This window comes from Aspergillus sydowii (genome assembly GCF_001890705.1).
Source record: "Aspergillus sydowii CBS 593.65 unplaced genomic scaffold ASPSYscaffold_4, whole genome shotgun sequence".
In the NCBI taxonomy this organism is placed as follows: domain Eukaryota; kingdom Fungi; phylum Ascomycota; class Eurotiomycetes; order Eurotiales; family Aspergillaceae; genus Aspergillus; species Aspergillus sydowii.
The window spans coordinates 1,094,628-1,118,395 of NW_024467862.1; the positions used below are offsets into that span (position 1 = coordinate 1,094,628).

At 50.9% G+C, this 23,768-nt stretch overlaps 10 protein-coding genes and 1 non-coding gene across 11 annotated transcripts; 7 read left to right on the forward strand and 4 right to left on the reverse strand.

Annotated features, from left to right (window-relative positions):
- Window positions 1–423: 423 nt before the first annotated feature.
- On the forward strand, window positions 424–2,918 carry ASPSYDRAFT_200502 (acyclic terpene utilization AtuA family protein). Its single transcript, XM_040843782.1, has 7 exons — window positions 424–556; window positions 607–681; window positions 732–910; window positions 983–1,644; window positions 1,714–1,917; window positions 1,973–2,112; window positions 2,191–2,918. The coding sequence occupies exons 1-7, from the start codon at window positions 499–501 to the stop codon at window positions 2,802–2,804; spliced, it is 1,932 nt and encodes a 643-aa protein (XP_040703507.1). The 5' UTR covers window positions 424–498; the 3' UTR covers window positions 2,805–2,918.
- Window positions 2,919–3,938: 1,020 nt separating this feature from the next.
- ASPSYDRAFT_t70 lies at window positions 3,939–4,027 on the forward strand. The gene has a single exon. It is a non-coding gene; the product is annotated as a tRNA-Thr (tRNA).
- A 2,780-nt stretch (window positions 4,028–6,807) lies between these two features.
- ASPSYDRAFT_150199 (Ytp1 family protein) lies at window positions 6,808–8,831 on the forward strand (the record flags this gene model as incomplete). Its single annotated transcript, XM_040841980.1, has 4 exons — window positions 6,808–7,090; window positions 7,156–7,817; window positions 7,878–8,573; window positions 8,652–8,831. 4 exons carry the CDS (start codon window positions 6,808–6,810, stop codon window positions 8,829–8,831), a joined length of 1,821 nt encoding a protein of 606 aa, XP_040703508.1.
- Window positions 8,832–9,936: 1,105 nt separating this feature from the next.
- ASPSYDRAFT_148609 (40S ribosomal protein uS14) lies at window positions 9,937–10,557 on the forward strand (the record flags this gene model as incomplete). Its single annotated transcript, XM_040841825.1, has 4 exons — window positions 9,937–9,974; window positions 10,052–10,075; window positions 10,315–10,357; window positions 10,438–10,557. The coding sequence occupies 4 exons, from the start codon at window positions 9,937–9,939 to the stop codon at window positions 10,555–10,557; spliced, it is 225 nt and encodes a 74-aa protein (XP_040703509.1).
- A 1,115-nt stretch (window positions 10,558–11,672) lies between these two features.
- ASPSYDRAFT_150414 (putative ubiquitin C-terminal hydrolase Ubp8) lies at window positions 11,673–13,503 on the reverse strand (the record flags this gene model as incomplete). Its single annotated transcript, XM_040841997.1, has 7 exons — window positions 11,673–11,816; window positions 11,883–12,086; window positions 12,152–12,580; window positions 12,639–12,967; window positions 13,017–13,124; window positions 13,178–13,390; window positions 13,452–13,503. The coding sequence occupies 7 exons, from the start codon at window positions 13,501–13,503 to the stop codon at window positions 11,673–11,675; spliced, it is 1,479 nt and encodes a 492-aa protein (XP_040703510.1).
- A 1,027-nt stretch (window positions 13,504–14,530) lies between these two features.
- ASPSYDRAFT_57249 (DASH complex subunit DAM1) lies at window positions 14,531–15,318 on the reverse strand (the record flags this gene model as incomplete). Its single annotated transcript, XM_040849340.1, has 4 exons — window positions 14,531–14,720; window positions 14,786–14,855; window positions 14,888–14,939; window positions 15,001–15,318. 4 exons carry the CDS (start codon window positions 15,316–15,318, stop codon window positions 14,531–14,533), a joined length of 630 nt encoding a protein of 209 aa, XP_040703511.1.
- Window positions 15,319–16,411: 1,093 nt separating this feature from the next.
- ASPSYDRAFT_149538 (CRAL-TRIO domain-containing protein) lies at window positions 16,412–17,969 on the forward strand (the record flags this gene model as incomplete). Its single annotated transcript, XM_040841919.1, has 4 exons — window positions 16,412–17,167; window positions 17,219–17,260; window positions 17,311–17,410; window positions 17,461–17,969. 4 exons carry the CDS (start codon window positions 16,412–16,414, stop codon window positions 17,967–17,969), a joined length of 1,407 nt encoding a protein of 468 aa, XP_040703512.1.
- A 265-nt stretch (window positions 17,970–18,234) lies between these two features.
- Window positions 18,235–19,192, reverse strand: ASPSYDRAFT_149860 (HIT family protein; the record flags this gene model as incomplete). Its single annotated transcript, XM_040841951.1, has 6 exons — window positions 18,235–18,342; window positions 18,411–18,425; window positions 18,501–18,593; window positions 18,832–18,900; window positions 18,981–19,063; window positions 19,159–19,192. 6 exons carry the CDS (start codon window positions 19,190–19,192, stop codon window positions 18,235–18,237), a joined length of 402 nt encoding a protein of 133 aa, XP_040703513.1.
- Window positions 19,193–19,631: 439 nt separating this feature from the next.
- On the forward strand, window positions 19,632–21,262 carry ASPSYDRAFT_149383 (M20 family metallo-hydrolase; the record flags this gene model as incomplete). The annotated part of the gene is made up of 3 exons (XM_040841903.1): window positions 19,632–19,882; window positions 19,951–20,265; window positions 20,320–21,262. 3 exons carry the CDS (start codon window positions 19,632–19,634, stop codon window positions 21,260–21,262), a joined length of 1,509 nt encoding a protein of 502 aa, XP_040703514.1.
- A 255-nt stretch (window positions 21,263–21,517) lies between these two features.
- Window positions 21,518–22,274, reverse strand: ASPSYDRAFT_44095 (40S ribosomal protein eS10; the record flags this gene model as incomplete). The annotated part of the gene is made up of 4 exons (XM_040846787.1): window positions 21,518–21,799; window positions 21,872–22,032; window positions 22,129–22,177; window positions 22,237–22,274. Coding segments are annotated over 3 exons (462 nt in total), but the record flags the coding sequence as incomplete, so codon positions are not given.
- A 220-nt stretch (window positions 22,275–22,494) lies between these two features.
- ASPSYDRAFT_44096 (telomere maintenance SDE2 family protein) lies at window positions 22,495–23,688 on the forward strand. The gene has a single exon (XM_040846788.1). The coding sequence runs from the start codon at window positions 22,624–22,626 to the stop codon at window positions 23,545–23,547; it is 924 nt and encodes a 307-aa protein (XP_040703516.1). The 5' UTR covers window positions 22,495–22,623; the 3' UTR covers window positions 23,548–23,688.
- Window positions 23,689–23,768: the final 80 nt, after the last annotated feature.

Consider the following 23,768-nt stretch of genomic DNA (forward strand, 5'->3'; position numbering starts at 1 on the left):
TAGAGGGGAACGACAGGGGTTTTAAATCATTTAACATCCCCATAATGCCGGACCTCGCCTACTTTAATAGGTGAGCTAGTCTTACCTTGAGGTTAGTAGTGATTTCACCTCTCTGACTTGACCTCGGTCTCCATAATCCACGGCCCGTGGAGGTCGGTCTTCAGTCAGACAACCCCTCGCTGAATCCACATCATAATACAGAGCTAAGCACTGATCTACTGCAGCTAGCGCGAGGCAGTGCACCAATTGAGCAGGCCCGAAGCGGCGGCCGCAAATCAGATTCCATACCCGCATCCCTCTTGCGACTCGGAGTGTGGAGTGGGAATACTGAATACTCCGTGGGCCACGGACCAGTCAGTCCCACGGCCCACGGGATCTTCACCGACATCGTCATCTTCATATGGGATCTCCAGTGATGTAGGCTGAGACACTTAAATAGGTAGTGTTTCTCGTCGCAGTTTACATACGATACCAACCAGGTTAAGGTCCTTCTTACAAATGTCGCGCCCTGTTGAAGCCAGACCCGTACGGGTAGCCAACTGCTCCGGATATCATGGTACGCATGAATCCTTAACTCAGTGTCTTGATATTAACCATGCAGTACAGGCGACCCAGCATATGAAATGTATCGCCAGGCGACATTAGGCGATGTCGACTTCATCACCGGTGATTATCTTGCAGGTACCTTCACCCCTCTATTGGATCTTAGAAGGGAGCTAACTGTTGTCCAGAGGTAAATCTAGCCAACAATGCACAAGCATGGAGAGAAGGAAAACACCCAGGCTATGAGCCAACAGCATGGCATGGTCTACAGCAGACAATCGACGTAATTTCCCAGAAGGGTATTCGGGTGGTGATTAACGGGGGCGCCCTGGACCCCAAAGCCCTCGCGGTGAAAGTAGAGCAACTGGTAAGTATTAAATCCCATCCCATAAAGCTAATGTGACACCCAATTCCCGTATTTATTAATTATACATGGTAGGTATCTGAGAAAAACCTCAACCTCCGCGTCGCCTACCTCTCAGGCGACGACATGTATCCAGCCCTAGGCCCCAACATGCCCAGCACAAAAGAGTCGCTGCGCCATCTCGACTCGGGAAACCCATCTGCTGCTCCATCAGAGCTCACATACGCCTTCCTGAACAACGACAGTAGTAGTGGCAAGCCAGTCGCAGTCCCCATGGTCTCCGCCCACGCGTACCTCGGCGCCCGCGGCATCGTGGACGGTCTCCGGCGCGGCGCAGACATCATAATCTGCGGGCGTGTCGCGGACGCAAGCCCCGTAATTGCAGCGGCATGGTTCTGGCATGGCTGGGCCGCGAGGGACTATGATGAGCTTGCGGGGGCGTTGATTGCAGGCCATCTGATTGAGTGCTCGGCTTATGTGACTGGTGGGAATTTCGCGGGGTTTGACGATGAGGCGAAGTATGACCTGGAGAACCTGGTTGCTCCTGGGTTTCCGATTGCGGATATCAATCCGGATGGAAGTTGTGTTGTTACGAAACACCCCGGGACTGGGGGGGTTGTGAATGTTGATACGGTCCGGTGTCAGTTTCTGTATGAGCTGCAGGGGACGACGTATCTGAATAGCGATGTTAGTGCTCATCTTAAGGACGTTTTGATTGAAGATGCTGGGGTGGATAGGTATGTGCTGTCATTGTTTCAGTTACAGTTCTTTGAAATTGTCACTCCAACTGACAAGTAATACTATAGGGTACGCGTATCAGGCATAAGAGGCTCACCACCACCACCGACAACCAAATGCGCCATTTTCTATCACGGCGGCTACGAAGCCCAGCTCCTCCTCAACGCAACGGGCTACGCCACAGCCAGGAAATGGGACCTCCTCGAGAAGCAGCTCCGCCATTTCATCCCGGCGGAGGCTGCACAGGATCTTGAGACTTTGGAATTCCAAAGGTACCTGGCTATCCATCATCCACCTCCAATTGAACTCAACTAATATATCTATCAGGGTCGGAGTCCCAGCCGCAAACCCGCGCTCCCAACTACAAAGCACAACATACCTACGTGTATTCGCCGCATCCCGCAACGAAGCATCCGTCCGAGCAGTCGCCAAAGCGATGGGAGACATCTCATTGAAGCATTTCTCCGGTATGTCCCAACAAACCCCAGACCCAACCCTACCCATCAAGTCAGAAAGAACGTTTAATAAACGCCGTGCTGTGCCAGGCTTCCACTCATCCCTAGACATGCGCACCGCCATCCCCCGGCCATTCCTCGCCTACTACCCAGCCGTAATCAACCAGTCATCCATCAACGAGATGATAAACTTCATCGACGGGCCTGGGAAGATCAGCTCCTTCGACACCGGACATCCACCGCAGTACTCCTCCGCAGACATCGTTAACGTCCGCGAGTCCTACGACCCTGAACCAGGACCAGAACCGGAACTGGAGCAGGAACAGGAACTGGGACAGAAATTTAAAGGCAAACCAACCCGCCTCGGCACCCTCGCCCTCGGCCGCTCAGGCGACAAAGGTGGGAACCTGAATGTCGGTCTATTCCCAACAACAAATAGCCCAGGGCACTGGTCCTGGCTGCGGAGGTACATGACGAGATCGCGCATGCGGGAGCTCATCGGGGAAGAAGATTGGGATGAAAGCTATTACATTGAGCGGGTGGAGTTCCCGCGCATCCAGGCGGTACATTTTGTGATCTATGGGATCTTGGGCAGGGGTGTGAGTAGTTCGTCAAGACTGGATGGGTTTGGGAAGGGGTTTGTGGATTTTATTCGGGATAGGGTTGTTGAGGGGCCTGCTGGGTTTGGGGGATGTAAGATATAGTACAAGGAAGTACTACTTCAAGATATATAGTGGATTGTTCCGGGGAGATTACTGTAGTGTACTAGTAAGGTCTTTGCTGTATAGTTATTAGTTAACTATCTGGTTACTGATATTACTAAACCCCTGTTTACTATGCGATCGGTATACTCGAGTACTTCAAGAGAACTCTACGTGGTAGAAACTCTAGAAGCTATACGGAGTACATTAATCATACAGCTGATTAGATTAATAATGCACGAAAACTGCTTACAATAACCACACCAGCTCCAGGACTCGCTTAGATGACGAGAACAACTCCTGCGATTGAAATGAGACGGAACCACCCGCCTGTAGGAGACCAAGAACACTAAGGACCAGGATCCCTGTCAGAGTAAATCGGATGAGGAATCGACCGGGATTCACTTCCCAGCGGGGCTCGGAGATTATTATTTTTTTTTTTTTTCGCAAGGATGTTGGCATTTTTAATGATTGCCGGAATTCCTCGGTTGGTTAGCTGGTAACCAGTAACCACTACATATCTGAAAATCCACCACCACAGTTGCATGTACTAATATTCACCCCAATTACTATTGTTGAGGCCCAAATCTGGGCTCAGACCTGGTAGTTTAGTTTCGTCTACGACCTCATGATCATATTTTATGGTTGTTGTGTACTTGTAATCGTTCTTCGTAGTGGCACCAGTGATCAGCATTTCGCATTCCGTCTCTGACCCATTTAACAGCGAAATAATAATGATAAATTACTCCGTACAATCATTACGGATACACCGGTAGTCCGGTACCAAAGGCCAGGAAGAATTGTGGGTCGGCTGGAGCGACGAGTCTGACGACTGACGAGTAGTATTATTCTTCTATCCACGGTGCCCCTCGCGTAGTTTCGCTTCTGTCTTCCCGCCCATTATGATATATTTAAGGTTGGTCATCCCCACGATTCCGAAGAAGTTCTTCCCGATCGATTCTTGAAATGATGCTGTTCTCAGCCACCATCCATGATTCAACACACTCGCACCTTCTTATCGCACGTGATACTGTACGTTGAGAAAGTGTGAACAGTGTAGTTTATATTACTCGTCTACTATGTCATGCTTTGATATTATCTCTCTTGTCTAGGTTGCTTGTCCTGCCTAACAACTCAGCCCGCCTGGTGTAATGGTAACATGCCTCTTGGGTGCGACTTGCCGTAAGGGCCAGAGGAGTTCCGGGTTCGACTCCCTGGAGCGGGTAAATTTTTTTGTCTTTTTCCATATCTCCAGTAACATGATAAGCGAGATATATCGCTCTTCTCCGGACACCCGCGAATCCGGTAATCGAACTAGCTGGTGTTCGAGTATAACCTCTGCTATTTTACTTGCCGAAACGTGTTCCAGCCGGCTAATGAGCGCGTGCTTGTGTCAACTGAAGGATTGCTTCTATTATCTACTGCGTTTCCTATAGCTGTATTCGAGGCATACAGCGAAAGTAGTAGTATAGTACGGAGTAGTAGAAGTACGGATACTATTGATAAATGAGCAAGAGGTGTCCATGAAATGTTTACACGTTTACTAGAAACTCTTCGGCAATACCAACCATCCGTTACCAAGCAAGCGTCACTGCTGAAAGATCTTATTTTGTCAAGATTCCATGAGAAACTGTTCCTGAAGTCTTTTTTAACTCTCCTATAAAAGTAGTGACCGACGCAGGGTCCGACCTAGGAGGCCCAGTTTTTTTCCACACGCCAAAATGAGATTGCGCCGGATCCCCTTGCAAGATATCTTTGTTTGATTCCAACCTAATGGTAGACTACCAGGCACAAAAACATTATGCTGCTACCTGATCATAACTACCTTGTAATAGATTACTCAGCAGTCAAGGGGGTATGTTAGTTTAGTTATACCACTGTGTCGAAGTGAACTGCAACTCTCGGCCGTGCCGGCAGCGTAAGCATAAACAATTATGCTAAGCTGAATGCGACGGATGCCAGAGCAAAAAAGGTTCCGAAATCCGAAGAAAGCGCCCTGCACGGCTCACGGCACAACGTCTTTTGCTCGATCAGGCAAAAATCAGATTGGCCGGTTGGGTCGGCGACCGGGCCCCACCGGCTGTTCAAGTGACCCGTAGAATCGGCTTAGTTTTGACTTTTCTGACCATCTACAAGTCTGCGCTCGACACTGGAGGGGAGTCAGATATGTTGTATACCTGATGTACCGGTAGTGGTGGCCAGCCTCTAGTCAGCGGGCTATACGGTGCGATGACCTGTGAGCTGATCAGGAGGACAGTATTACAGTAAGATTGGGAATACGTCCTGGATGAAGGAGGAGGGGATGCATGCGGGGAAGGACAGCTTTGCATTCCAGCCGTATGGAAAGATAATATCAGCTATCCAGACCGATGAGTCATGCCACCGCACGGGATGAGAGCCGGCAGAGCAAATCAGAATGCATCATTCAGTCAAATGCTGGCAATCCACGGGCTGCGGGCTGGTGCGTGGGCGTAAGAGTGGACAATGGTTCTCTTGCTGCGGAAGAGCGCGGATGCTGCCACTGCCGCTAAAAAGGATCTGCGCTATGCTCTGCGGTCTGCCCGGTTCGTGTTGCGGACTTACGGTGTTATTGTTCAAAGGGTTGATTTGTAAAGTTCCCGAATTTCCTGCTAATTTCCAATTTTTTTGGCGGCGGGGTTCCAGTTCCGAGCAGAAATTGCAGTCTCGTCTCGGTGATTGATGCGACCGTGCTCAGTGCTCACCTATTGCTTGTCGGTGTCGAACCTTGGGCCGCCATGCAAAGCCATGCAAAGCCATCAAAGTATACCGTAAGCTGACCAGTGGCAGTGGCCGTCAGACACCCTGGACTGAACTTTGAATTGTTGATGCCTGCTATTGTCGCACAAGGCAGGTCAGATCTGCTCGCCGCGGAGGTCGTCGAGGTCGTCTTCATAGTCCGCGGGCTGTATCCACAACAGCCCTACCGGATATATGCAAAGTTGCAAGCGCAGGGTACAACCGCTGAAAAACACATCATACCCATGTATGTATCTGTCTTCTGATGTCAGTGTAGTTCGGCTTGCAGTCGGATAAAGAAGCCAAGCAACGGTCGGTGCCAACCGCTCGTTGCCTGCCTTGGGATGGAAATGTCATGAATCATAATTAGCAGGTCTCGCTGTTCAGGCACAGAACAGGGATCTTACTCTCGGGTGAGGTCATCGCCCAGACCACCAAGAGTCCAAGCCTTTCAAATAGTTCAAATGACTGCCAAATGACCTGCCCTTGAAGTCACTGCCTCTGCCGAGTGTCCGAGGGTCCGATCCGAGTCTGGTCCGATTGACTCGTTTTTCTTTTGGAAATATTATTTTATTTTCAAGGCCCAGACCGCGGTATCCAGCCAGTCGCCGAACTCTGTCGTATGACTGCTCGTGACGTCGGCCACTCAGACACGGACAATGTGCTAGGTAGTAGACAATATCGTACGACACAATATACAATACTTGGAGAATATAATGAAGAAATACGAAGATAGCCCTGGACGAGAACGTGCTGAGGAACAATAAGTTACCTTAATAACTCCAGACACGAGCTCCACATCCAGCCACTGGAGCGTGCGCACAGGCCGAGGATCGCTGCGGGCTTACTGCCACGGCCTCGCCTGCAGGCCTCATCCAGTGCTTCCTCCTGTGCTATCCCCGCCTGGCTCCGGTTCGACAGCAAGGTCGAGCTGGAACTGAATAAAAGACCCCCCAGCGCCCTCTCCTGCAGCTGCTGATTCTCCCTCCCTGTACCCTCTCACCTTCTCACCCTCACCCCCTCGCCAACTCCCCCTCCACTACATAGGAGTCGCATACTTGCGCCTCAGCCCTATAGACTGATAGTGACGGCGGAGGCTCCTCCAGCTTCCGAGAGCTCCGTACACCGTACATTTGCGTCGGGCTGCTGCGCTCGAGCTCGAGCTCGATTAGCCGCAGCTCTTCGTCTACTTGGAGAGCTTTAATTCCCCGGCCTTTGCGCCCATTTAATAGATAATCATTTCCCGCTCATGCTACCGCGCATTTCTCGCGCCGCACTGGCGGCTTTCCTCCTAGCTTCTGTCGCGACTGCGCTCGCCCACGGCGATGACGCCCACAGTCACGGCATGGACTCGGAAATGGACATGGATATGGACGTGGGCCACGGGCATGCCATGAACACCTCCTCTGCAGAGCAACCGCACCCAGCCGAGCACTGGCCCATGAGCTACTTCGCCTACGGGAAACACACTGGCTGGATCGTGGCCCACATTGCGCTCATGGTCGTCGCATGGTGCTTTGTGTTACCAGCAGGTAAGAATCGACTCCGTTGACTCCCCTTTTCAAAATCGTTGCGCGCCGAACTGACCCCATTCCAGCTGTCATGCTGAGCGTCGCGCGGTCACGCCTAGCGCTTCTACTGCAATTCGCTTTCCTCGTCGTGAACGCGGTTGGACTGTTCGTTGGAATCGTCTACAACAGCCAGACCCCCGATCTCTACGTGAACAACGCCCACCACAAGATCGGTTGGGTCGCCACCCTAGTCGTCGCCGTCCAGGTCGTTATGGCGCTGATCTTCGCCTACGCCGGCCGCGGCGAGAAGACGGACGGAGAGCAGGACGCCTACGAGCGCGCGCAGTTTCTCCCCGTGTCGACCGACGACGAGACGGCCGAGAGCCCGACGGGCTTGCCCGCTGGCATCCGCCATGAGTATCGCTGGTCGAGAGACAGCGGGCAGGGCACGGAGCGCAACACGGCTTCGCTGCATAGCCGGACGAGCTCGGCTTGCGCGTCGCCGGCGGATGAGTATGATGATGGCTTTGTGAAGCCCGAGGAGGAGCTCCCTGAACAGGCGACGCAATCGCGTGGCTTCATGGCGAACCGTGTTCTTGATCGCTTCCTTGCCCGTCGTGTCCCGGCTTTGGTCTCTGGACGTGCGCTTCGCGTTCTTGACTTCTTGTACCATGTTATTGATCGGGTGATTTTGCCGTTTGGCTTCGTTGCTATTGCTACCGGTGGTGTGACGTACGGCGGTATCATGGTATGGATTCCTTTTTATGTTTTTATTCTTATTGCGAGCGTCTACTGACAAAAATCGCAGAGAGGCCGAGAGATCTTCAACGGCCTGGCGCACTTCATTAAAGGAGGTATCTTCTTCTGGTACGGAATCTTGACCCTCGGCCGCTTCATGGGCTGCTGGGCAGACCTAGGCTGGGCCTGGAACGTCAAGCCCCCGCGCGAGATCGTCGGATGGAAGGCAAAGATCCGCAGCGGCGAATTCACAGAATCAGCCGTCATCTTCTCCTACGGCGTGAGCAATGTCTTCCTCGAGAACCTCAACAGCGGCGGCAGCTGGTCCTCAACCGACTTCGAGCACGCCTCGATCGCCATCATGTTCTTTGGCGGAGGTCTATGCGGGATGCTCTTCGAGTCGAAGCGCGTCAAGAACTGGCTGAACAGCACCATCATCCGTGCGCCGTCGCACCTCGAAGCGCGTGAAACTGGACACACCTCCTGGCGTGCCCCGGATACCCAGGACGTGTCCCTCAACCCCATGCCGGCCCTGGTCATCCTCCTGCTCGGTATGATGATGGGATCTCACCACCAGAACAGCATGACCTCGACCATGATCCACAAGCAATGGGGTAACATGCTTATTGGCTTCGCGCTGGCCCGCGCCATGACCTATGTCCTGATGTACCTGAAGCCTCCAACTTCATACCTGCCTTCTCGCCCACCAACCGAGATCGTCGCCTCGTTCTGCTTGATTGCCGGCGGTCTCATCTTCATGCTAAGTGTAAGTCCACTCAACAACAACAACAACAACAACAACAACAACAACAACAAACAGGAATCCGAACTAACCCGTCTCTAGACCCGCAACGTCGTCGAAGCAATCGAATACTACGAACTCGACGCAATGTTCACCTTCACCGTCGGCATGGGCTTCACGGCTTTCATCATGGCCTGCGAAATCGTCCTCATCTCCATCAAGGCCTGGGCGGTTAAGCGCAAGGCTCGTCCCCAGCTCGCTCCCTACCGCTTCCCGGCTTAGGCAGTGGCTTACGGCTTACGGCTTAAAATTACGCTGCATCCGAATAATGATAATACCCAAGATACTTTCAGTCGGCTCGGCTCGACTCGTTGCTGAAGTGTCGCACGCACTCAATATCATCCTGGCATGTCATGTCGGATGATATGAGTGTCTATCCCGTCCTGTTTAGAAAGAGACTTTTTCAACCGCGACTGACTGAAAATATCTTATCGCATGGTGTTTTGGAAAGAGTATTATACCCCTTTATACCGTTGATTTCGTCGGGCCTGGTGTACCATGTGCACAGTTGTATCTACATAGGTAGTGCCGAGTACTACCTAAAGGAGTACTAAGTAGTACTTGCTGAACATATCAGATAAATGGTTTGTACACCAGGTCCCTTTTTTATTTCTGCTGCTGCTGCTGCTGTTGTTGTTGTTGTTGTTGCTGCTGTTTCTGATATTTCCTTGATCATGTTACGTGCCTCTGTTGATATGTATGTTTGATGGTTTGGTGGATGGATGGATGTGAATAATGATGTGGTTTGATCTAGCATTACTTATGCTCTGGATACTATATTATACCTGGCTTAGTATATAAAACTGTAGTTAGACCAACTACGTTGTCTCCACTCAATTGTTTAACAATAAGTAGACAATAATTAGATACGTCTGTCGAGGCCGGGTTCCCTTCGCGCCTTCCATCTAAACGGTAAGTACTTACCGGCAGGGAAGGAACTATGGGCAGCTGCTCGCCTTTAATATCAAACTCTCGAGCTCCGCTTACCCCCGTCATCATCAATCCTGTCATAAAGCTGTCCCTCATTCTCCAAGACACTTGCAGAAGCGGCTGTAGAAAGACCCCCGTATACTAGACCGGTCACATGACCTCCAATCCCCATCCGGTCGTTAGCGAGAACCGACCTGGCCCGAGCGCCCGCCAGCCCACTGAGTCAGCAAAAACCCACAACACCAAATTCCCACGCAAAGCCCTACCCTAAACTGCACGCTTTTCGTTTCGATTTCCGTCCCATTCAACGCCAGCCGACCGACGCCGACGACCACCACAGCACCCCCCTCGTGTCAACACCGTTTCCCCCGACGTTTTCTTTCGCCGATTCTTCAAGATGACTCACGAGTCTGTGTGGTACAGCCGTCCTCGCACGTATGTGGCCTGAATATACTGGATTCCCTGTGGCAGATTGAATAAGGATTATGAGCTAACGAGTGTGTTTTGAATAGTTACGGCAAGGGTTCCCGTCAATGGTGTGTTTAGCTTTTTCCCCTGATGTTTTTTACCCCATCTTTCCTGGGTTTTTTTCGAGTTCGATAAAATGAATGATGGATGGACGGATGGATGGATGGACAAATCGGATAAGCAAGAAAGCAAGAGAGAAGAGGAGGGACAGTGGATATTGAATTCGAACTGGACTGAACTCGATTGAACCGGGAATTCGCAAATGTGGTCGAATGGAATGGTTATTAACGATGTTTTTCTCCGATAGCCGTGTCTGCTCCCACCGCGCTGGTCTGATCCGCAAGTACGGGGTATGAATTTCTCCCGATCCTTTTTCAAATTGTGTACGGTTTGGGGGATATGCAGGACTGACCAGGCATTTTTCGTTTAGATGGACATCTGCCGTCAGTGCTTCCGTGAGAAGGCCGCCGACATTGGTTTCTTCAAGGTTGGTTTTCCCTCCTCCCATTGTCTTATCTATTGTTCGTCTAGCCGGGATGCGATGGGGTGAATGATGCGCGCATGGATATTTCCATTCTTGCAATCTCGACTTGGAAGAGGAGGGACATGTGGATGGGGATTTATGGACGACATGCCATATCAAGACAAGACAATCGCTAACAAACCTTTCCAATCCAGTACCGATAAATTAATCACCAACCTACTCCCGTCATGACGATTCCGTATCCGTGCTCGGTACTACCAGTACCAGCCCATCCCAGCACCATCGGTTATTATTGTACGCGCTAGCCATGTCATGGATGATTCTATTTTATTCCATTCCGATTCCGATTCCCGATTTGCTTGAATGCAGCATACTACTGCGCAATTCCGACGGGTGCGGAAAAAATAATGCGATCGATGGTGCATGTATTTACAGGGTTGGGCTTGGTCCGGCACGAAGATATCTAGATACGAGATTGGGAAATGGGGGAGGCCAAGGCGTGGAAATGGAAATGGAAATGGAAAAAATTGTTTTGAAAGAAATAATTCCTAGCAACGAACCAAAGAAAGGGTGATCTTCTTTTTTCTTCCTCTTATTTCTTATCATACTTGCTATAGGCGCGGCGGCGGACGACTTCATGATACGTATGGTACGACAAGTTATGCGTCGTCGGTGTTAAACAATCGATTCGAAATTCATGGGTGTTTCAAAGCATTTCCAGTTCCATTTTGGATCAGGTCAGGCTGGGTCGGGCCATGCCTTGGTTTGCTGCATTGTATATCAACTCTGCAAGGGAACTTGGACGCCGGCAGTTAGGGGTTTTTTACCCTTTACCACCTGAGGTAGCTGGGCAAATAGGTAGTACTCCGTAGACGGAAACTTTATCGCCACGAATTGTAGTCCCCATTCCTCAACAATGGGCAGTCTAAAGTACCTTCCATCCAGTGACTACCTGGTATTGACATGACTACTCTGTATACGTCCGACCATAGTTCGGGTACATACATACATTATTCTCAAGTCAAAACAAATTCACCTCCGAATGGAACAAACGAGGCAAAAAGCAAACAACTCCGAATCGCTGAAAACGAACAAATCCCACCCTACACCTTGAAGATGATACAGAAGAAAACAAGCAAGAAATCCTTATCCTGGAGAGTAATCGACAGGCATTCTATACTTTACGACGACGATGCCGCCGCCGCCGCCGCCGCCGGCGTGGCATTCGCCAGAGACCGGAGGTTATAGAATAAGAGGTATGCGTCGACGCCGAGGACGTCTGCTTCGGTTACTGGGGTGACTTGGTCGTCGTTAAAGAGCATCCACTGTGGTGCGTTAGACTTCTAGCATAAATGAAAGAAAGGATAGTAGAGAAGTAATGAGTAACTAACCTCGTCACCTTGGCGGCAGTAAACGAAGTAATGGCCCGCGTCGAGTTTGCCTTTGTGAACTACAGCCGAAGATAGATCGTACGTATACTGAGATTCGTCGGCGACGACGTTGGGGTTTGTGGTATATGGAAGCATATTGATTGACAGGGGGAAGTCGATTCGGCCTTCTACTTTTTCTGAGACGGCAAATGTATGTTCGAAGCGCTGCGGGTTAAGGTTAGTTTTTCGAACCGTTTTTATCAGAGACAAGGTGGTTGGTTGGTACCTACCTTAAGCTGCATACACAGGATCGCCGGGAGTTTCTTGATCCGTAGCTGCTTCGTTGCTTTCTGGGGTGTGTTTCCGCACCCGCTACAGTTGTATACACCAGCCATGAGCTTCTCCGGGGAGGTGAAGCTTTCTAAGCACCCATTAAGGGTCGGCGTGGCATTAGGGCCTGTACCGCCGCCCATAGCCCGTTTCTTAGCTTGGACCTGAACGTCGAGACTGAGGTCGACGATCGGGTCTTCGGTTTTCGTGACATTGCCGCATTTATCGCAGGTCACGCTGCTTCGCAGTTTGCCGTAGAACGTCCGGTGGAAGAAGCAACCGCAACCCTTTTCGTGGTTGTCCCGGTTGCCTTCCGCGCTGGTATGTAACTTGTCAACAAGGAACTGGTAATACTCGTGCGCGTCCTGCTGCTGATACCCAGCTAATGTCTGAAGCAACAAAGTTAGCAACCACGGTCTGCGCCTTATTGCACGATGTCAAACCTACCGGGCTTGCGCGCCAGGACGCTAAGAGTAAGTTGAGCGCTGCGAAGCCCTCCGGCTTGTCAATGTTGTTGAAATCGGCAAAAGCTTCAGCAACAGCGCACACGATGCAATCTGCAACGGTACAGTCATGCGGTTGGTGGCCATTCCCAAGAAAGTAGGTGCTGAGAATGGGATCATGTAATAGAGTTTGCAGGATGACGTTCAGATAGCAGGTCTGGCCAAGATTGAACAGACCCCGAACACCTTTCTTCGCACACGGACGTCTATTTGCGTTGCTCTTCACATACTGTTCATCCGCCGAGCTCTCGCTAAAACGCCGTTTCTTTGCGGCTTCAGCTAGTTAGCTAGGGCAAGTGTTAAATTTAAACTCCATGCCCACCTTGTAATGTGTTTTCCGGTGTAGCTGATCTACATCGTTCTAAACCATGATCGTATACCAGATCCTCGCAGCCTTGACAGAATAATGCCCGGCTCCTAGACTCCATGTCTGGACAGAAATGAGTTACGCTGAGCCGTCAATAAAAGGACTACTCCACTCACAAAACTGATGGCCAGTCTTCTCGGTGTGGACTTTCCGGTCGCCATTCATACACGGCTCCGAGCATGTCACACATGTATACTTCGGTTTTAAAAGGCTGGCCGTAGTGGTCTTGGGCGCATCGCGACGCCCCAAAGAATTATGGGTCTTAATAAAGGAGGTCTTGAACTGGTCGCTGGTGGAGCCATCGTTCTTGAGTTGCGATGCTAGGTGTTCTTCGGTTTACGTTAGCTTCAGAGGAAACATTAGCGAAGGAGGTTCCTATAGCGGCCATACCACAGCCGAACTCGGCTTCCGAAAGAAGAGAAACGGACGCAACGGTCGCCATTGCAGGGGCGGAAATCATTTAATTGCACTGATAAACAGTGTATTTAAGAGTTGAAGTCTCTCAATATGCGATGCGACTCGAGGGCGGGTCGGGGAGAAGGTCTTTCGGAGATCGCTGTCGAGGCTGCAGGTCGGGTCGATGGTTTTATCACGAGTCCAGCTGGCACAAAGGAGCCATGGATAAAGGCCGCGTTTCAGAATGCTGAGTACGTTAAATCTTCATTTCATAGTATAGAGTCCAGCTCCGAATACGCAATGCGATTCAATGGTTGTGGGGGCTTGAAAAGAGGAGGTGAGGGCCGGGTTTGAATAACGGTGTTGTCCGCGGTCAAATCGAGTCTCCGCCGTCGGATCGAGGCCGAACACTACGACACAGGAGCGTTAGATTTCAGCTTTTTTGCAGACGAAGCACTGCGCACTTACCGAATACAAGCCGTATTCTGTTATTCCCTTGAGACTTCAAAGTAGATAACCAGGAACCTGGAGAGGCGAGTGTCAAAAGAACTTTTTGAAGCCAGAAATGCGGCTCCGATAAGAAATCGGGCCTGCATTTGATCCGATGGCGAATAAGGAACTATATTTGAATAACCGTGTTATACGTATTCCCCTCATTATTCTACAATGGTCACTCAAAACAGAGTATTGTCTTAATTGTGTTGTAGTATTTGGTTTAGACCTCAGTTTAAATTGAGCAGGTAACAGTCAATGTTGTTTGCATGCACTATGCAGTACAGGTATTGTGGTGGAGTTTGTTATCCTCGACATGCAAATAAATCTGCATGGCGCTTCACCCGGGCGTCACCCGGTACAAGCTTGTTTTTGAAGCGACCGGGAAATGGTAATTGCAATTTGCAAGGATCCCCGGGCGACGCTGGTGGGAAGCTTTGACCGACGTTCATGAAACGTCTCTGATACAGTGTCACCTTATCGAGGCCAATTCCACTGCGTGTATGTAGGCAGTTTGCGACCAGCTCGTATACATCGAAATGATTGCCCATCCAATATTGTATGCTCCTCATCGTACAGGCTCACCGCATGAACCTGCCCCGGGGCAAAGCACTAGGACGAGCTCGGCCTCTGGTTGCATAACGGCCAGTTGCCGATCCACGAGTGCTGGTAGCTCTTCCTCTCCCAGTTCCACGAGTAGTTCCAGTCTTGGACGTAGGTTTCGATGAGACGGTGCTGGGAGGATTCTCGACGAAGGTAGTGTCCGTAGTCCTGCGTCAATTGGGCATTAAGATGTGATACTCTATATTCAAAGACGGTCGGGTTCTGTGACTCACATAAACGTCATTTCGGCTTCGTTGGTTTTCGCCAAATCTTCTTCCGCTTCTGCAGAGCTATTAGATAAGTCTGTTCTTGCGGTATGAGCAGATAATCAATACCTTTCTGCGCCTCAGCTTGCTTGGCCCTTCGGAACGATTCCGAGATCGGTGCCTATCCTCACTTGTCAGAACGCCGAAATAAGTTTTCACGTCTCAATGTACAACAAATATACCTCGGGGAAGTCCACACAGAAAGCGTTCATGTTCAATCCATAGAGGAAACTGGCAAAACTCTCGCTGAAGCGTGTCAAGCTCTCATGCATTAATTGCAGGTGCATGAAGTTTGCCTCCAAATCAGCCATGGAGTCGGCAAGCTCTGCGAACTGCGGCTCGAGCGCATTGATGGCAGGCTGGTTGTAGCCCGCACTCCCGATGCTGGCGCCATATCCATGCGCTTCGCGAATAGAGGACCGAGAGCTCGGCCGTAGAGGTGTAGTGGGCCTCGACAACGAACGTGGGCGTGACGCTGAGCGTGGGGAAGCACTATCCATGATGTCTGCTCGTTCTGGCTCGTGGAGAGTTCGAATGGGATCCCGAGGTTGTTTTCAAAACAGAAGTCTGGCTGCGGGCGTTCGGAACGTATACGCGATTTAGAAGGTGGGGAACAACAAAACACTCGTCGCAGCCACAGAAGCAATAAGACTGAAAAAGATCGTTTTTGGCGGTTAGTCCCAAAAGGGTAGAATTCGATGGAGGACACCTGGTTTCAGGCTTGTTCGACGGTGGATAGCCAGACTTATTGATTGTTGACGACGGACAGGTCCCCGCACTAGGGACTAAAGACTAAAAGTAGACGCACAGTGCCGCGTGCTTGTGAACCATGAGCCACGAGTCCGCGAACTCTTCCGGCAGAATAAAGACGCCCAGTCTGGAAATCGGTCGCCTTCGCCTGCCCTGTCCAATAAAGACGTAGATGTTCGAATTCCTGGAGCCAGGCCGATTTAAAGGCTTCGGTGCAATGGCGCAGGCTCCAGTTGCCAGAGCCACTAAACTCGGTTAGGCCAACCGCGCGTTGCTAAGTCTTCCGTCGTTCCTCCGCTGCCTCCCTGGGCCTGATCGCTTCGCTCCCCGCATCGATTTTCCCCCAGTTAATCTTTCCCAGGGGCGTGTGGCTTTGATATTAGACTCCTGAGTACGCGAACACATTTTCAATCAACCTTTTCCCGTCCATCCCTGCGCCCTTCCCGACCATCCGCTCTGCAGGGGCACATGCATACTTCTTTACTGTATCGCCGCGCCTACCATACCTCGGCCACGTCGATCAAATCTGCTTCTTATCTGCGAGCCTTTCCCTCGCGAAGTGCACTGATCTTCACCCCATCATCTCGTCTTTGTTTCAGCTCGTCTTCGGCGCGCTCCATCCCTCATCAACGTCCATTCTCCACTTCCCTATACCAGGAACCTCGGAAGGCCTCGACTGGCTGGGCGATCACGTTCACGGTTCTTCTCGTCTGTGGAGGAGTTTGGTTACAGGATAAATATCGTGCCTTCAGGACCGAAACCCCTCCCCAATTGACCGCCGCCGAACCCAAGTTACTTGAAGAACAAGATCTCTTTCTCGGCGTAATCGACACCCTCAAGACCATGCCTACCGAAGCCGCCCCCGGAACCGTGGGCAACCTCACCCCGGAACAAGAGGTCAAGCTCCAGGAGTTCTACGTCCTCTTGTTCAAGGTGTGCGGCGTCCAGATGGACGGCATTGAAGAAACCGAAGAGCGTCCTCCTAGTCCCGTACAAGAAAAGAAAGCACCACCACCCAAGAAAAGATGGACGTTGTGGGGTGGCTCTCAGGAACCGGAACCCGCATCAACTAGCAGCGCTACAACCGGACTCGCATCACTCAGTATCACTGATGGGGATGATAAATTTGGCACGTCGAAGGAGTTCCAGAAGGCCCTTACCGAGATCAAACCCGAGGACATGCGGACTGCATTCTGGAATATGGTCAAGCAGGATAACCCAGATAGCTTGCTGCTCCGTTTCTTACGGGCACGGAAGTGGGACGTAAAGAAAGCGCTCATGATGTTGATTTCAACTCTCCGCTGGAGAATGCTAGAGGCAAAGGTGGACGAAGACATCATGGTCAATGGCGAACATCTTGCTTTGGAGCAGCTCAAGAGCAAGGATCCTGTCGAGAAAAAGAAGGGCGAAGATTTCATGAAGCAATTCCGCCTAGGCAAGAGTTTCCTTCACGGTGTCGATAAGAATGGTCGCCCGATCTGCTATGTTCGAGTCCGCTTGCACCGTGCTGCTGACCAGAACACTGATGCTCTGGACCGATTTACCGTGTATACTATTGAAACTGCCCGGATGATGCTTGCTCCTCCCGTCGAAACTGCTGTAAGTCGCTGTCTACGTGAAATGGTGGAGCCTTTTCTAACGAAATTGTAGTGTATCATTTTCGACATGACGGACTTTGCACTTGCGAACATGGTACTACTTCCACCCCAGGATATTTTTGGAACTCACTAATCGTGCTACAGGACTACCACCCCGTTAAATTCATGATTAAATGCTTTGAGGCGAACTACCCAGAGTCCTTGGGAGTAGTACTCATTCACAAAGCTCCTTGGATCTTCTCCAGTCAGCATTCACCTTCAATTTTTCAATGCCCATACTAACACCACTTCAAGGTATCTGGAACGTCATCAAGGGCTGGCTTGACCCCGTCGTCGCTGCAAAGATTCAATTCACAAAGAATGCCGATGAACTCGAGCAATTCATCCCCAAGTCACGCATCATCAAAGAACTCGAAGGTGACGAAAACTGGGAATATAAGTACATTGAGCCTAAGGAGGGCGAGAACGAAAAGATCAAGGACACCGCCAAGCGCGATGAACTAATCGCCGAGCGCCAAAAGCTCGCCAAGGAGCTCCAAGATTCGACAGTCTCTTGGATCGTTGCCGCCAGAAAGAAGGAGGAAAACAACACCAAGGAGGTCACTGAGAAGAGAAACGACCTCATCGAGCGCCTGCGCACCCAGTACTGGCAACTGGACCCTTACGTCCGTTGCAGCGGTCTATATGACCGACTAAACATCATCCAGGGCGGTGGGAAGATCGAATTCTACCCCGAGTCTACTAAGGAGAATGAGGCTCCTAAGGCAAACGAAACAAATGGCGAGGCTACGAAGGCCGAGTGAGATAAGCCGTCAACGAGATGGCATCATTGCTTGCCCTTTTTTCGACTTCATTGGAATGTCATTAATAGAGAGCTGTCTTGGCTGTTTTCCCATCATGTTGCCTTTTGTTCCTGTATATATGGATGTGTTTGCTAGCATTGGACCTGGAATCTGATTTTCGTTCTTTAAATCATGTATAGATTCACTATAGATGAGCAAAATGTGATCCAAGCTAAGTGACTGGAGAGCACGTGGCTGACGCCTGAATAATACACATCTCATCGCGTTAGATCTTAGACTTCAGAGACTCGTAGTACTCCTTGAGCTTATCCATGTCTGCAGCCTCAGCAGGCCATCCAATTCCGAGACCTTCCTTTTCGTTGGGCTTGGGGATCTACAAGAGGAGTTAGTTACAAGTCGGGGCCGCGATATCGTATACACGCAGTCTGTTTATGAACATACCATGTGGAAGTGAACCTAGTTAAGAAAAAGAAATATTAGCCCTGAAACAAATCAATGCAAAGTGGCGTAACCAAAACATGAGCAACATACATGATCAACAACCTGGTGGGCTATACGGCCGTTGTTCTGGAGGATGTTGAAATCGGCAGCACCGGTTGCGGCGGCGATCTTCTTAGCGACGGGCTGTTTTCAAGATTACATCTGTTAGTATCTAGATCGTCCTGTTTATGGACGCAAAAGCTAGATGCCAGAGGTAATAGTTCCTTCACATAGGTTATGTATGAGCGGGGAAGGGGAGGGATGACCGAGCGGAGTTCGTCTTCCACAAGGTACTCGGGTATCTGCGTGCCAATATAAAGGATCGGGGGGGTTGAATTCTGAATGGCTCTTCCGTCTCCTCTAGACTCGCTTGATCACATACCAGGATTTCTGTGAGATCCTCGTCGGGAATATCAGTGAGCTTTGCACCGTGGTACTTGGGAATCACCAGCTGTTGGAAAGGTCGCGTTTCGTTAGTCGCCTTCTCAATGTAATCATTGCGGAATCGAAAAATCAGGACGAGAAACCTACCGCATGTCCGCGGCTGAGAGGCTGAATGTCAAGGAAAGCGAAGACCTTGTCGCTTTCGAAGAGCTTGAAGGAGGGGATTTCTCCTGTTTACGTGCGCGGCGTTAGCTCGGCGTGTCGCGAGTTGGAGAAATTTGAAGAGAGGTTGCCGGGTCAATGGCAGGTGGAAGACGGGTCGTACCCTTAATGATTCTGCAGAAAATACAGGCAGCCATTGCGGTTGTGGGCTTGTTGACTATGTCGGGTCAGGTAGCAGCGCAGTTCTGGGAGTTGAGCTGAAGTCATCGCAGGTTGGCCGAATGCGAATGCGGGGTTGGCGGCGACTTCGGAACGGTGAGGAGTCAGTCCACCTCCCTCTTTCTTGCTGCTGCTATTACTACTACTACACTGGGAAGGTCAAAAGCTGGATTTACTTGGTCGGCTAAGGCCCGTTCTTCAGAGGATTTCTTGCGCCGAATACCTTCTTATCATGGCTTAGATTTGTTTTATTCTGGCTATGATTTGACGGCAGTGCCGACTCCAATACAACCCCGCCTCGGATATGAAGCTCTATAGTTGGAGTCGCCTACCGACCTTATCATTCATTCATGCTTGGACCTCTTCATACCTGGACATATATAAATAGGCTGTAACCTTCCGTAAATCGCCTCCAAAATGGCTGCTGTTCTGCAATTGAGACGACCTGTAGCGGCAACACTCAAGCCAGCGTTTCGATATACATCCTTTCTCCCCACACGAACGCCATTTCTAAGCCCACGACGTGCATTCTCCGTTTCTTCGAAACAAGCGATGCTGTCGACAGAGCTAACCGAAGCCCAAGTATCGGCTCTAAGAGCTAACAAAGACCGCCTTGCACAGGATCTTCACCATACATGCCAATGGGGATACGGGATCCGCTGGGGAGAGTAAGTATAGGCAACGTATCTCACAGATATATCCCGCGGCATCGACATGTAGACTAATGGTGAATTAGTGGCCACACTGACACGGGTATGCAGCGTCTGGCACTGTCGCAGGAGGATAAACAAGTACGAGACTGGTTCATCGAAACAACGAAAGCCCTAGGATGCAAAGTCACAGTGGATGCGATGGGCAACATCTTTGCTGTCCGTCCTGGGCGCAGAACCGATGTACCGGCAACTTTTATTGGTAGTCACTTGGATACGCAACCGACTGGCGGCCGATACGATGGTATCCTAGGGGTCCTCTCTGGTATTGAGACGCTCAAAACCCTAAACGATATGGGACTCGAAACAGAAGGTGGCGTTGGTGTCGTCAATTGGACCAAGTAGGACTCCACGCAATCCTAGACACCCCAGAGAAAGAGCTAACACATCCACAGTGAAGAAGGCGCCCGATTCCCTATCAGCATGGTCTCCTCCGGAGTATGGGCAGAAAGTATCCCCTTGGAGAAAGCACATGCATTGAAAGAAGTTCCAACCGTCGCCTCCCTTCCCACCGCAGCATCCGCCCCCGAGTCCATGAAATCAGCACTTGAGAAGATCGAATACCTCGGAAGCGTCCCATGTTCTTACAAGGAAAGCCCCATGGCAGCCCACTTCGAACTGCACATCGAGCAGGGCCCTCACCTCATCACAGCAGGACAGCAAGTCGGCGTCGTGACAGCCGTCCAAGCATACCGATGGTTCCGCCTCAACATCTTCGGTCGAGACACACACACGGGCACAACGGCGTTCGAGCACCGCGCCGACGCTCTCTACGCATTCGCGCGCATGATGGTACGCGCAAGGGAAGTCGCCGCCTCCCAGGGATGTCTGGCAAGCGTGGGCATCATCGAGGCGAAACCGGGCAGTGTAAACACCGTTCCCGGCACAGTGAGCTTCAGCCTCGATATCCGTGGGCCAAAGACCGAACTCGTCGAGGTAGTGGAGGTCCAGCTGCGCAAGGATTTCGATGCAATTGCTGCAGAGGAAGGGAAGGGGATCGGGAAGCCGTGTCGTGTAGAGTGGACGCTGGATTTCGACTCCCCGGCTGTGAACTTCCACCCGGATTGCATTGAGTGTGTACAGCGGTCTGCCGAGGCGGTTGCGACTGATGCTGGTGGTGCGGATCCCAAGTCGCTTGTGCGGACTATTATGAGCGGTGCTGGACATGATAGTGTTTTTACTTCGAAAAGGGTTCCGACGAGCATGATTTTTGTTCCCTGCAAGGATGGGTTGAGCCATCATCCTGAAGAGTTCTGCTCTGCTGATGATTGTGCCAGGGGTACCTCTGTCATTTTGCAGGCAGTTGTGCGGTATGACCGGAAGCGGTTCTCAGCATAAGGTGTATTTAACTATCTCGCATCTCCCTGCATCAATGTCATAAGTTGTCAGCAATATTAATGATGTTAGCATAAATACTACGATACTGTCCAATGAGAGTAAAGTTTCATCATAATCGTGCCAATTATCTAGCTACTCTCATGAACAGGCATAGCAAGGTATATGACATCGTAAATGTTTTTTTGGATTGGATGTGCTAACTGCAGTAATTTCTGACCTAAGCCTACTCAAACCACACTAGCAACACCCATCAATTCCCTCGGAAGACCGGGCGACGACACCACCTTACGAAGGAGGGGCACCACGGCCACGGCCGAAGCCACCACGGAAGTTAGGAGCGAACTCGCCGGGGGCACCGCCCTCCTTGCCTTCCTCACGGCGTCTGTAGCCACCCTCACGAGGAGGACGGGGACGACGCTCGCGCTCCTCACCACCGAGCATGCCACGGGGGGGAGCGTGGGAACGCTGCTGCTTGATGTGGGTGGCAGGGACAACCTCAGCGGGGAGGTGGAGCCATTCACGGAGGTAGTCAAGACCCTAGAATGGCATCGTTAGTTTCAGACTCCTTTTCTGATGCTGCGAGTTGTCTCGTATATGAATTGGACATACCTCAGGGGTGAGGGTGTAGTAGTAGTACTGCCACGAGAACTGGGTCTTGATGTAGCCGCGGGAGTTGAGGGACTGGCAGGCCTTGATCACGTAGAGGTTCTTGGTGTCAATTTCGCCGTGCTTGGGAAGGTTGAAGTCCTTCTTAGCCACGAGCACACCCTCTGTATAAACGGACTTCAGTCAGCACTCATCATTTCTTCTCGCAATATTCATTCGGCGCCCGAATGTCCGCCGTCGAGGGAAAGTCGTTCACATACCACGGAAGAGGTACTCGTGGATCTTCTTGCGGTCTTCCTTGGGGATAAGCCTGGGATGGTGTTAGCAAAACTGTTCAATCCAATTGGTATATCAGGGGCTTCTCTTACATTGTCGCGAGTTCCTGGTGCTCTTCGGGGAATCGCTCTGACAACGCGCGAAGAGGTTGGTTGAAATTGGATGTGATGGGAGTGGAGCGATGGCTGCCGAGTTAAAAGTGCGCTGATTCCTCATTCGGTGACGGGAGGGCTCTGGCCCTAATCAGCTGCTTCCCTGATAAGATAATATCATGTGATACATATCATGTGATTCGAGTTCGAGTGGGTCTTATCGTCAACCTCATTCATCTGCATCTTTACATCCAGCCACGCTTATCGCCCACCTCAACAGTACACTTTTAGCAGAGCGTCGATACTCTTGCGCGACAACGAGAAATTACATTACTATTGCCACTTCTACGACACATACATTGTCAAGCTCCTGACGATCAAATCAAGATGGCGTCCCACGTCAACGTCGTCCTCTCGTCCTTCCCAGGACTTTCGCTCCCCTCAACAGTCTCATTCTCGCTCCCATCGACATCAACTCTCTCAGATCTATGCGAAAAGGTCTCCTCATATATTCCTCCGACCGTACCACTACAGTCCCTCATTCTGACGACAACCAATAACAAACAACTTCTTCCATCATCCCGCACCGTCTCCGATCTTATCTCACCAAATGGCGACACCACAGCAGCCTCAACCCTCCTCCCTCTCCGCCTTAGCGTTCCAATGTGCGGAGGGAAAGGTGGTTTCGGTTCCCAACTCCGTGCCGCTGGTGGGCGCATGTCAAGCAGACGCAAGCGCAACCAGGGTGACGACAACGCCTCCAGCCGTAACCTCGATGGTCGGCGTATTCGTACAGTAAATGAGGCCAAGGCGCTTGCGGAGTATCTAGCTGTGAAGCCTGAAATGGACAAGAAGGAGAAGGAGGAACGCCGACGGAGGTGGGAGGCTGTTGTGGAGGCCGCGGAGAAGCGCCAGGAAGAGATCAAAAACGGTGGTGGAAAGCAAAAGGTTGATGGTCAATGGATGGAGGATAAGGAGGAAATGAACGAGAAGGCCCGGGAGGCGGTTCTTGCTGCTATGAAGGAAGGTGTTTGGACGGATAACCTGAGGGATTCTCTTCTGGGCGGTTCGAGTACGAGTGCCAGTGAAGGGAGTGGACAGGAAAGTGGCTCTGCCTCGGAGGAGAGTGATGATGAAGCTGAGATGAAAGATGCACCTACGCAGTCCGGACCATCGAAGGCTGCTGCTGCGCCGAGGAGGTATATCGGATTCGACGAGGATGACGAATTTATGAGCGATTCGGAAGAAGAGGAGGAGGAGGAGGAGGATGATACTGGCGATGCAAAGGGAAAAGGAAAAGCTAAGGCATAGGGAATGAATGCCTTGTGTCTTATTTCGACTCTTACCAAATTTTTGAGCTTTTTTTGATTTCAGCGCATCATTTATACCGTTACCACACTTGTATATTTAAGTTTCTCCAGCTATTTCATTGAAAGGGAAATCATATCTTTTCTCTTCCATTTATTTGTTCTATAATCCTTCCTTGAGATACGGTAGTATGTTTTGTAGCCATCGAGGCCGTGGCCGCCACT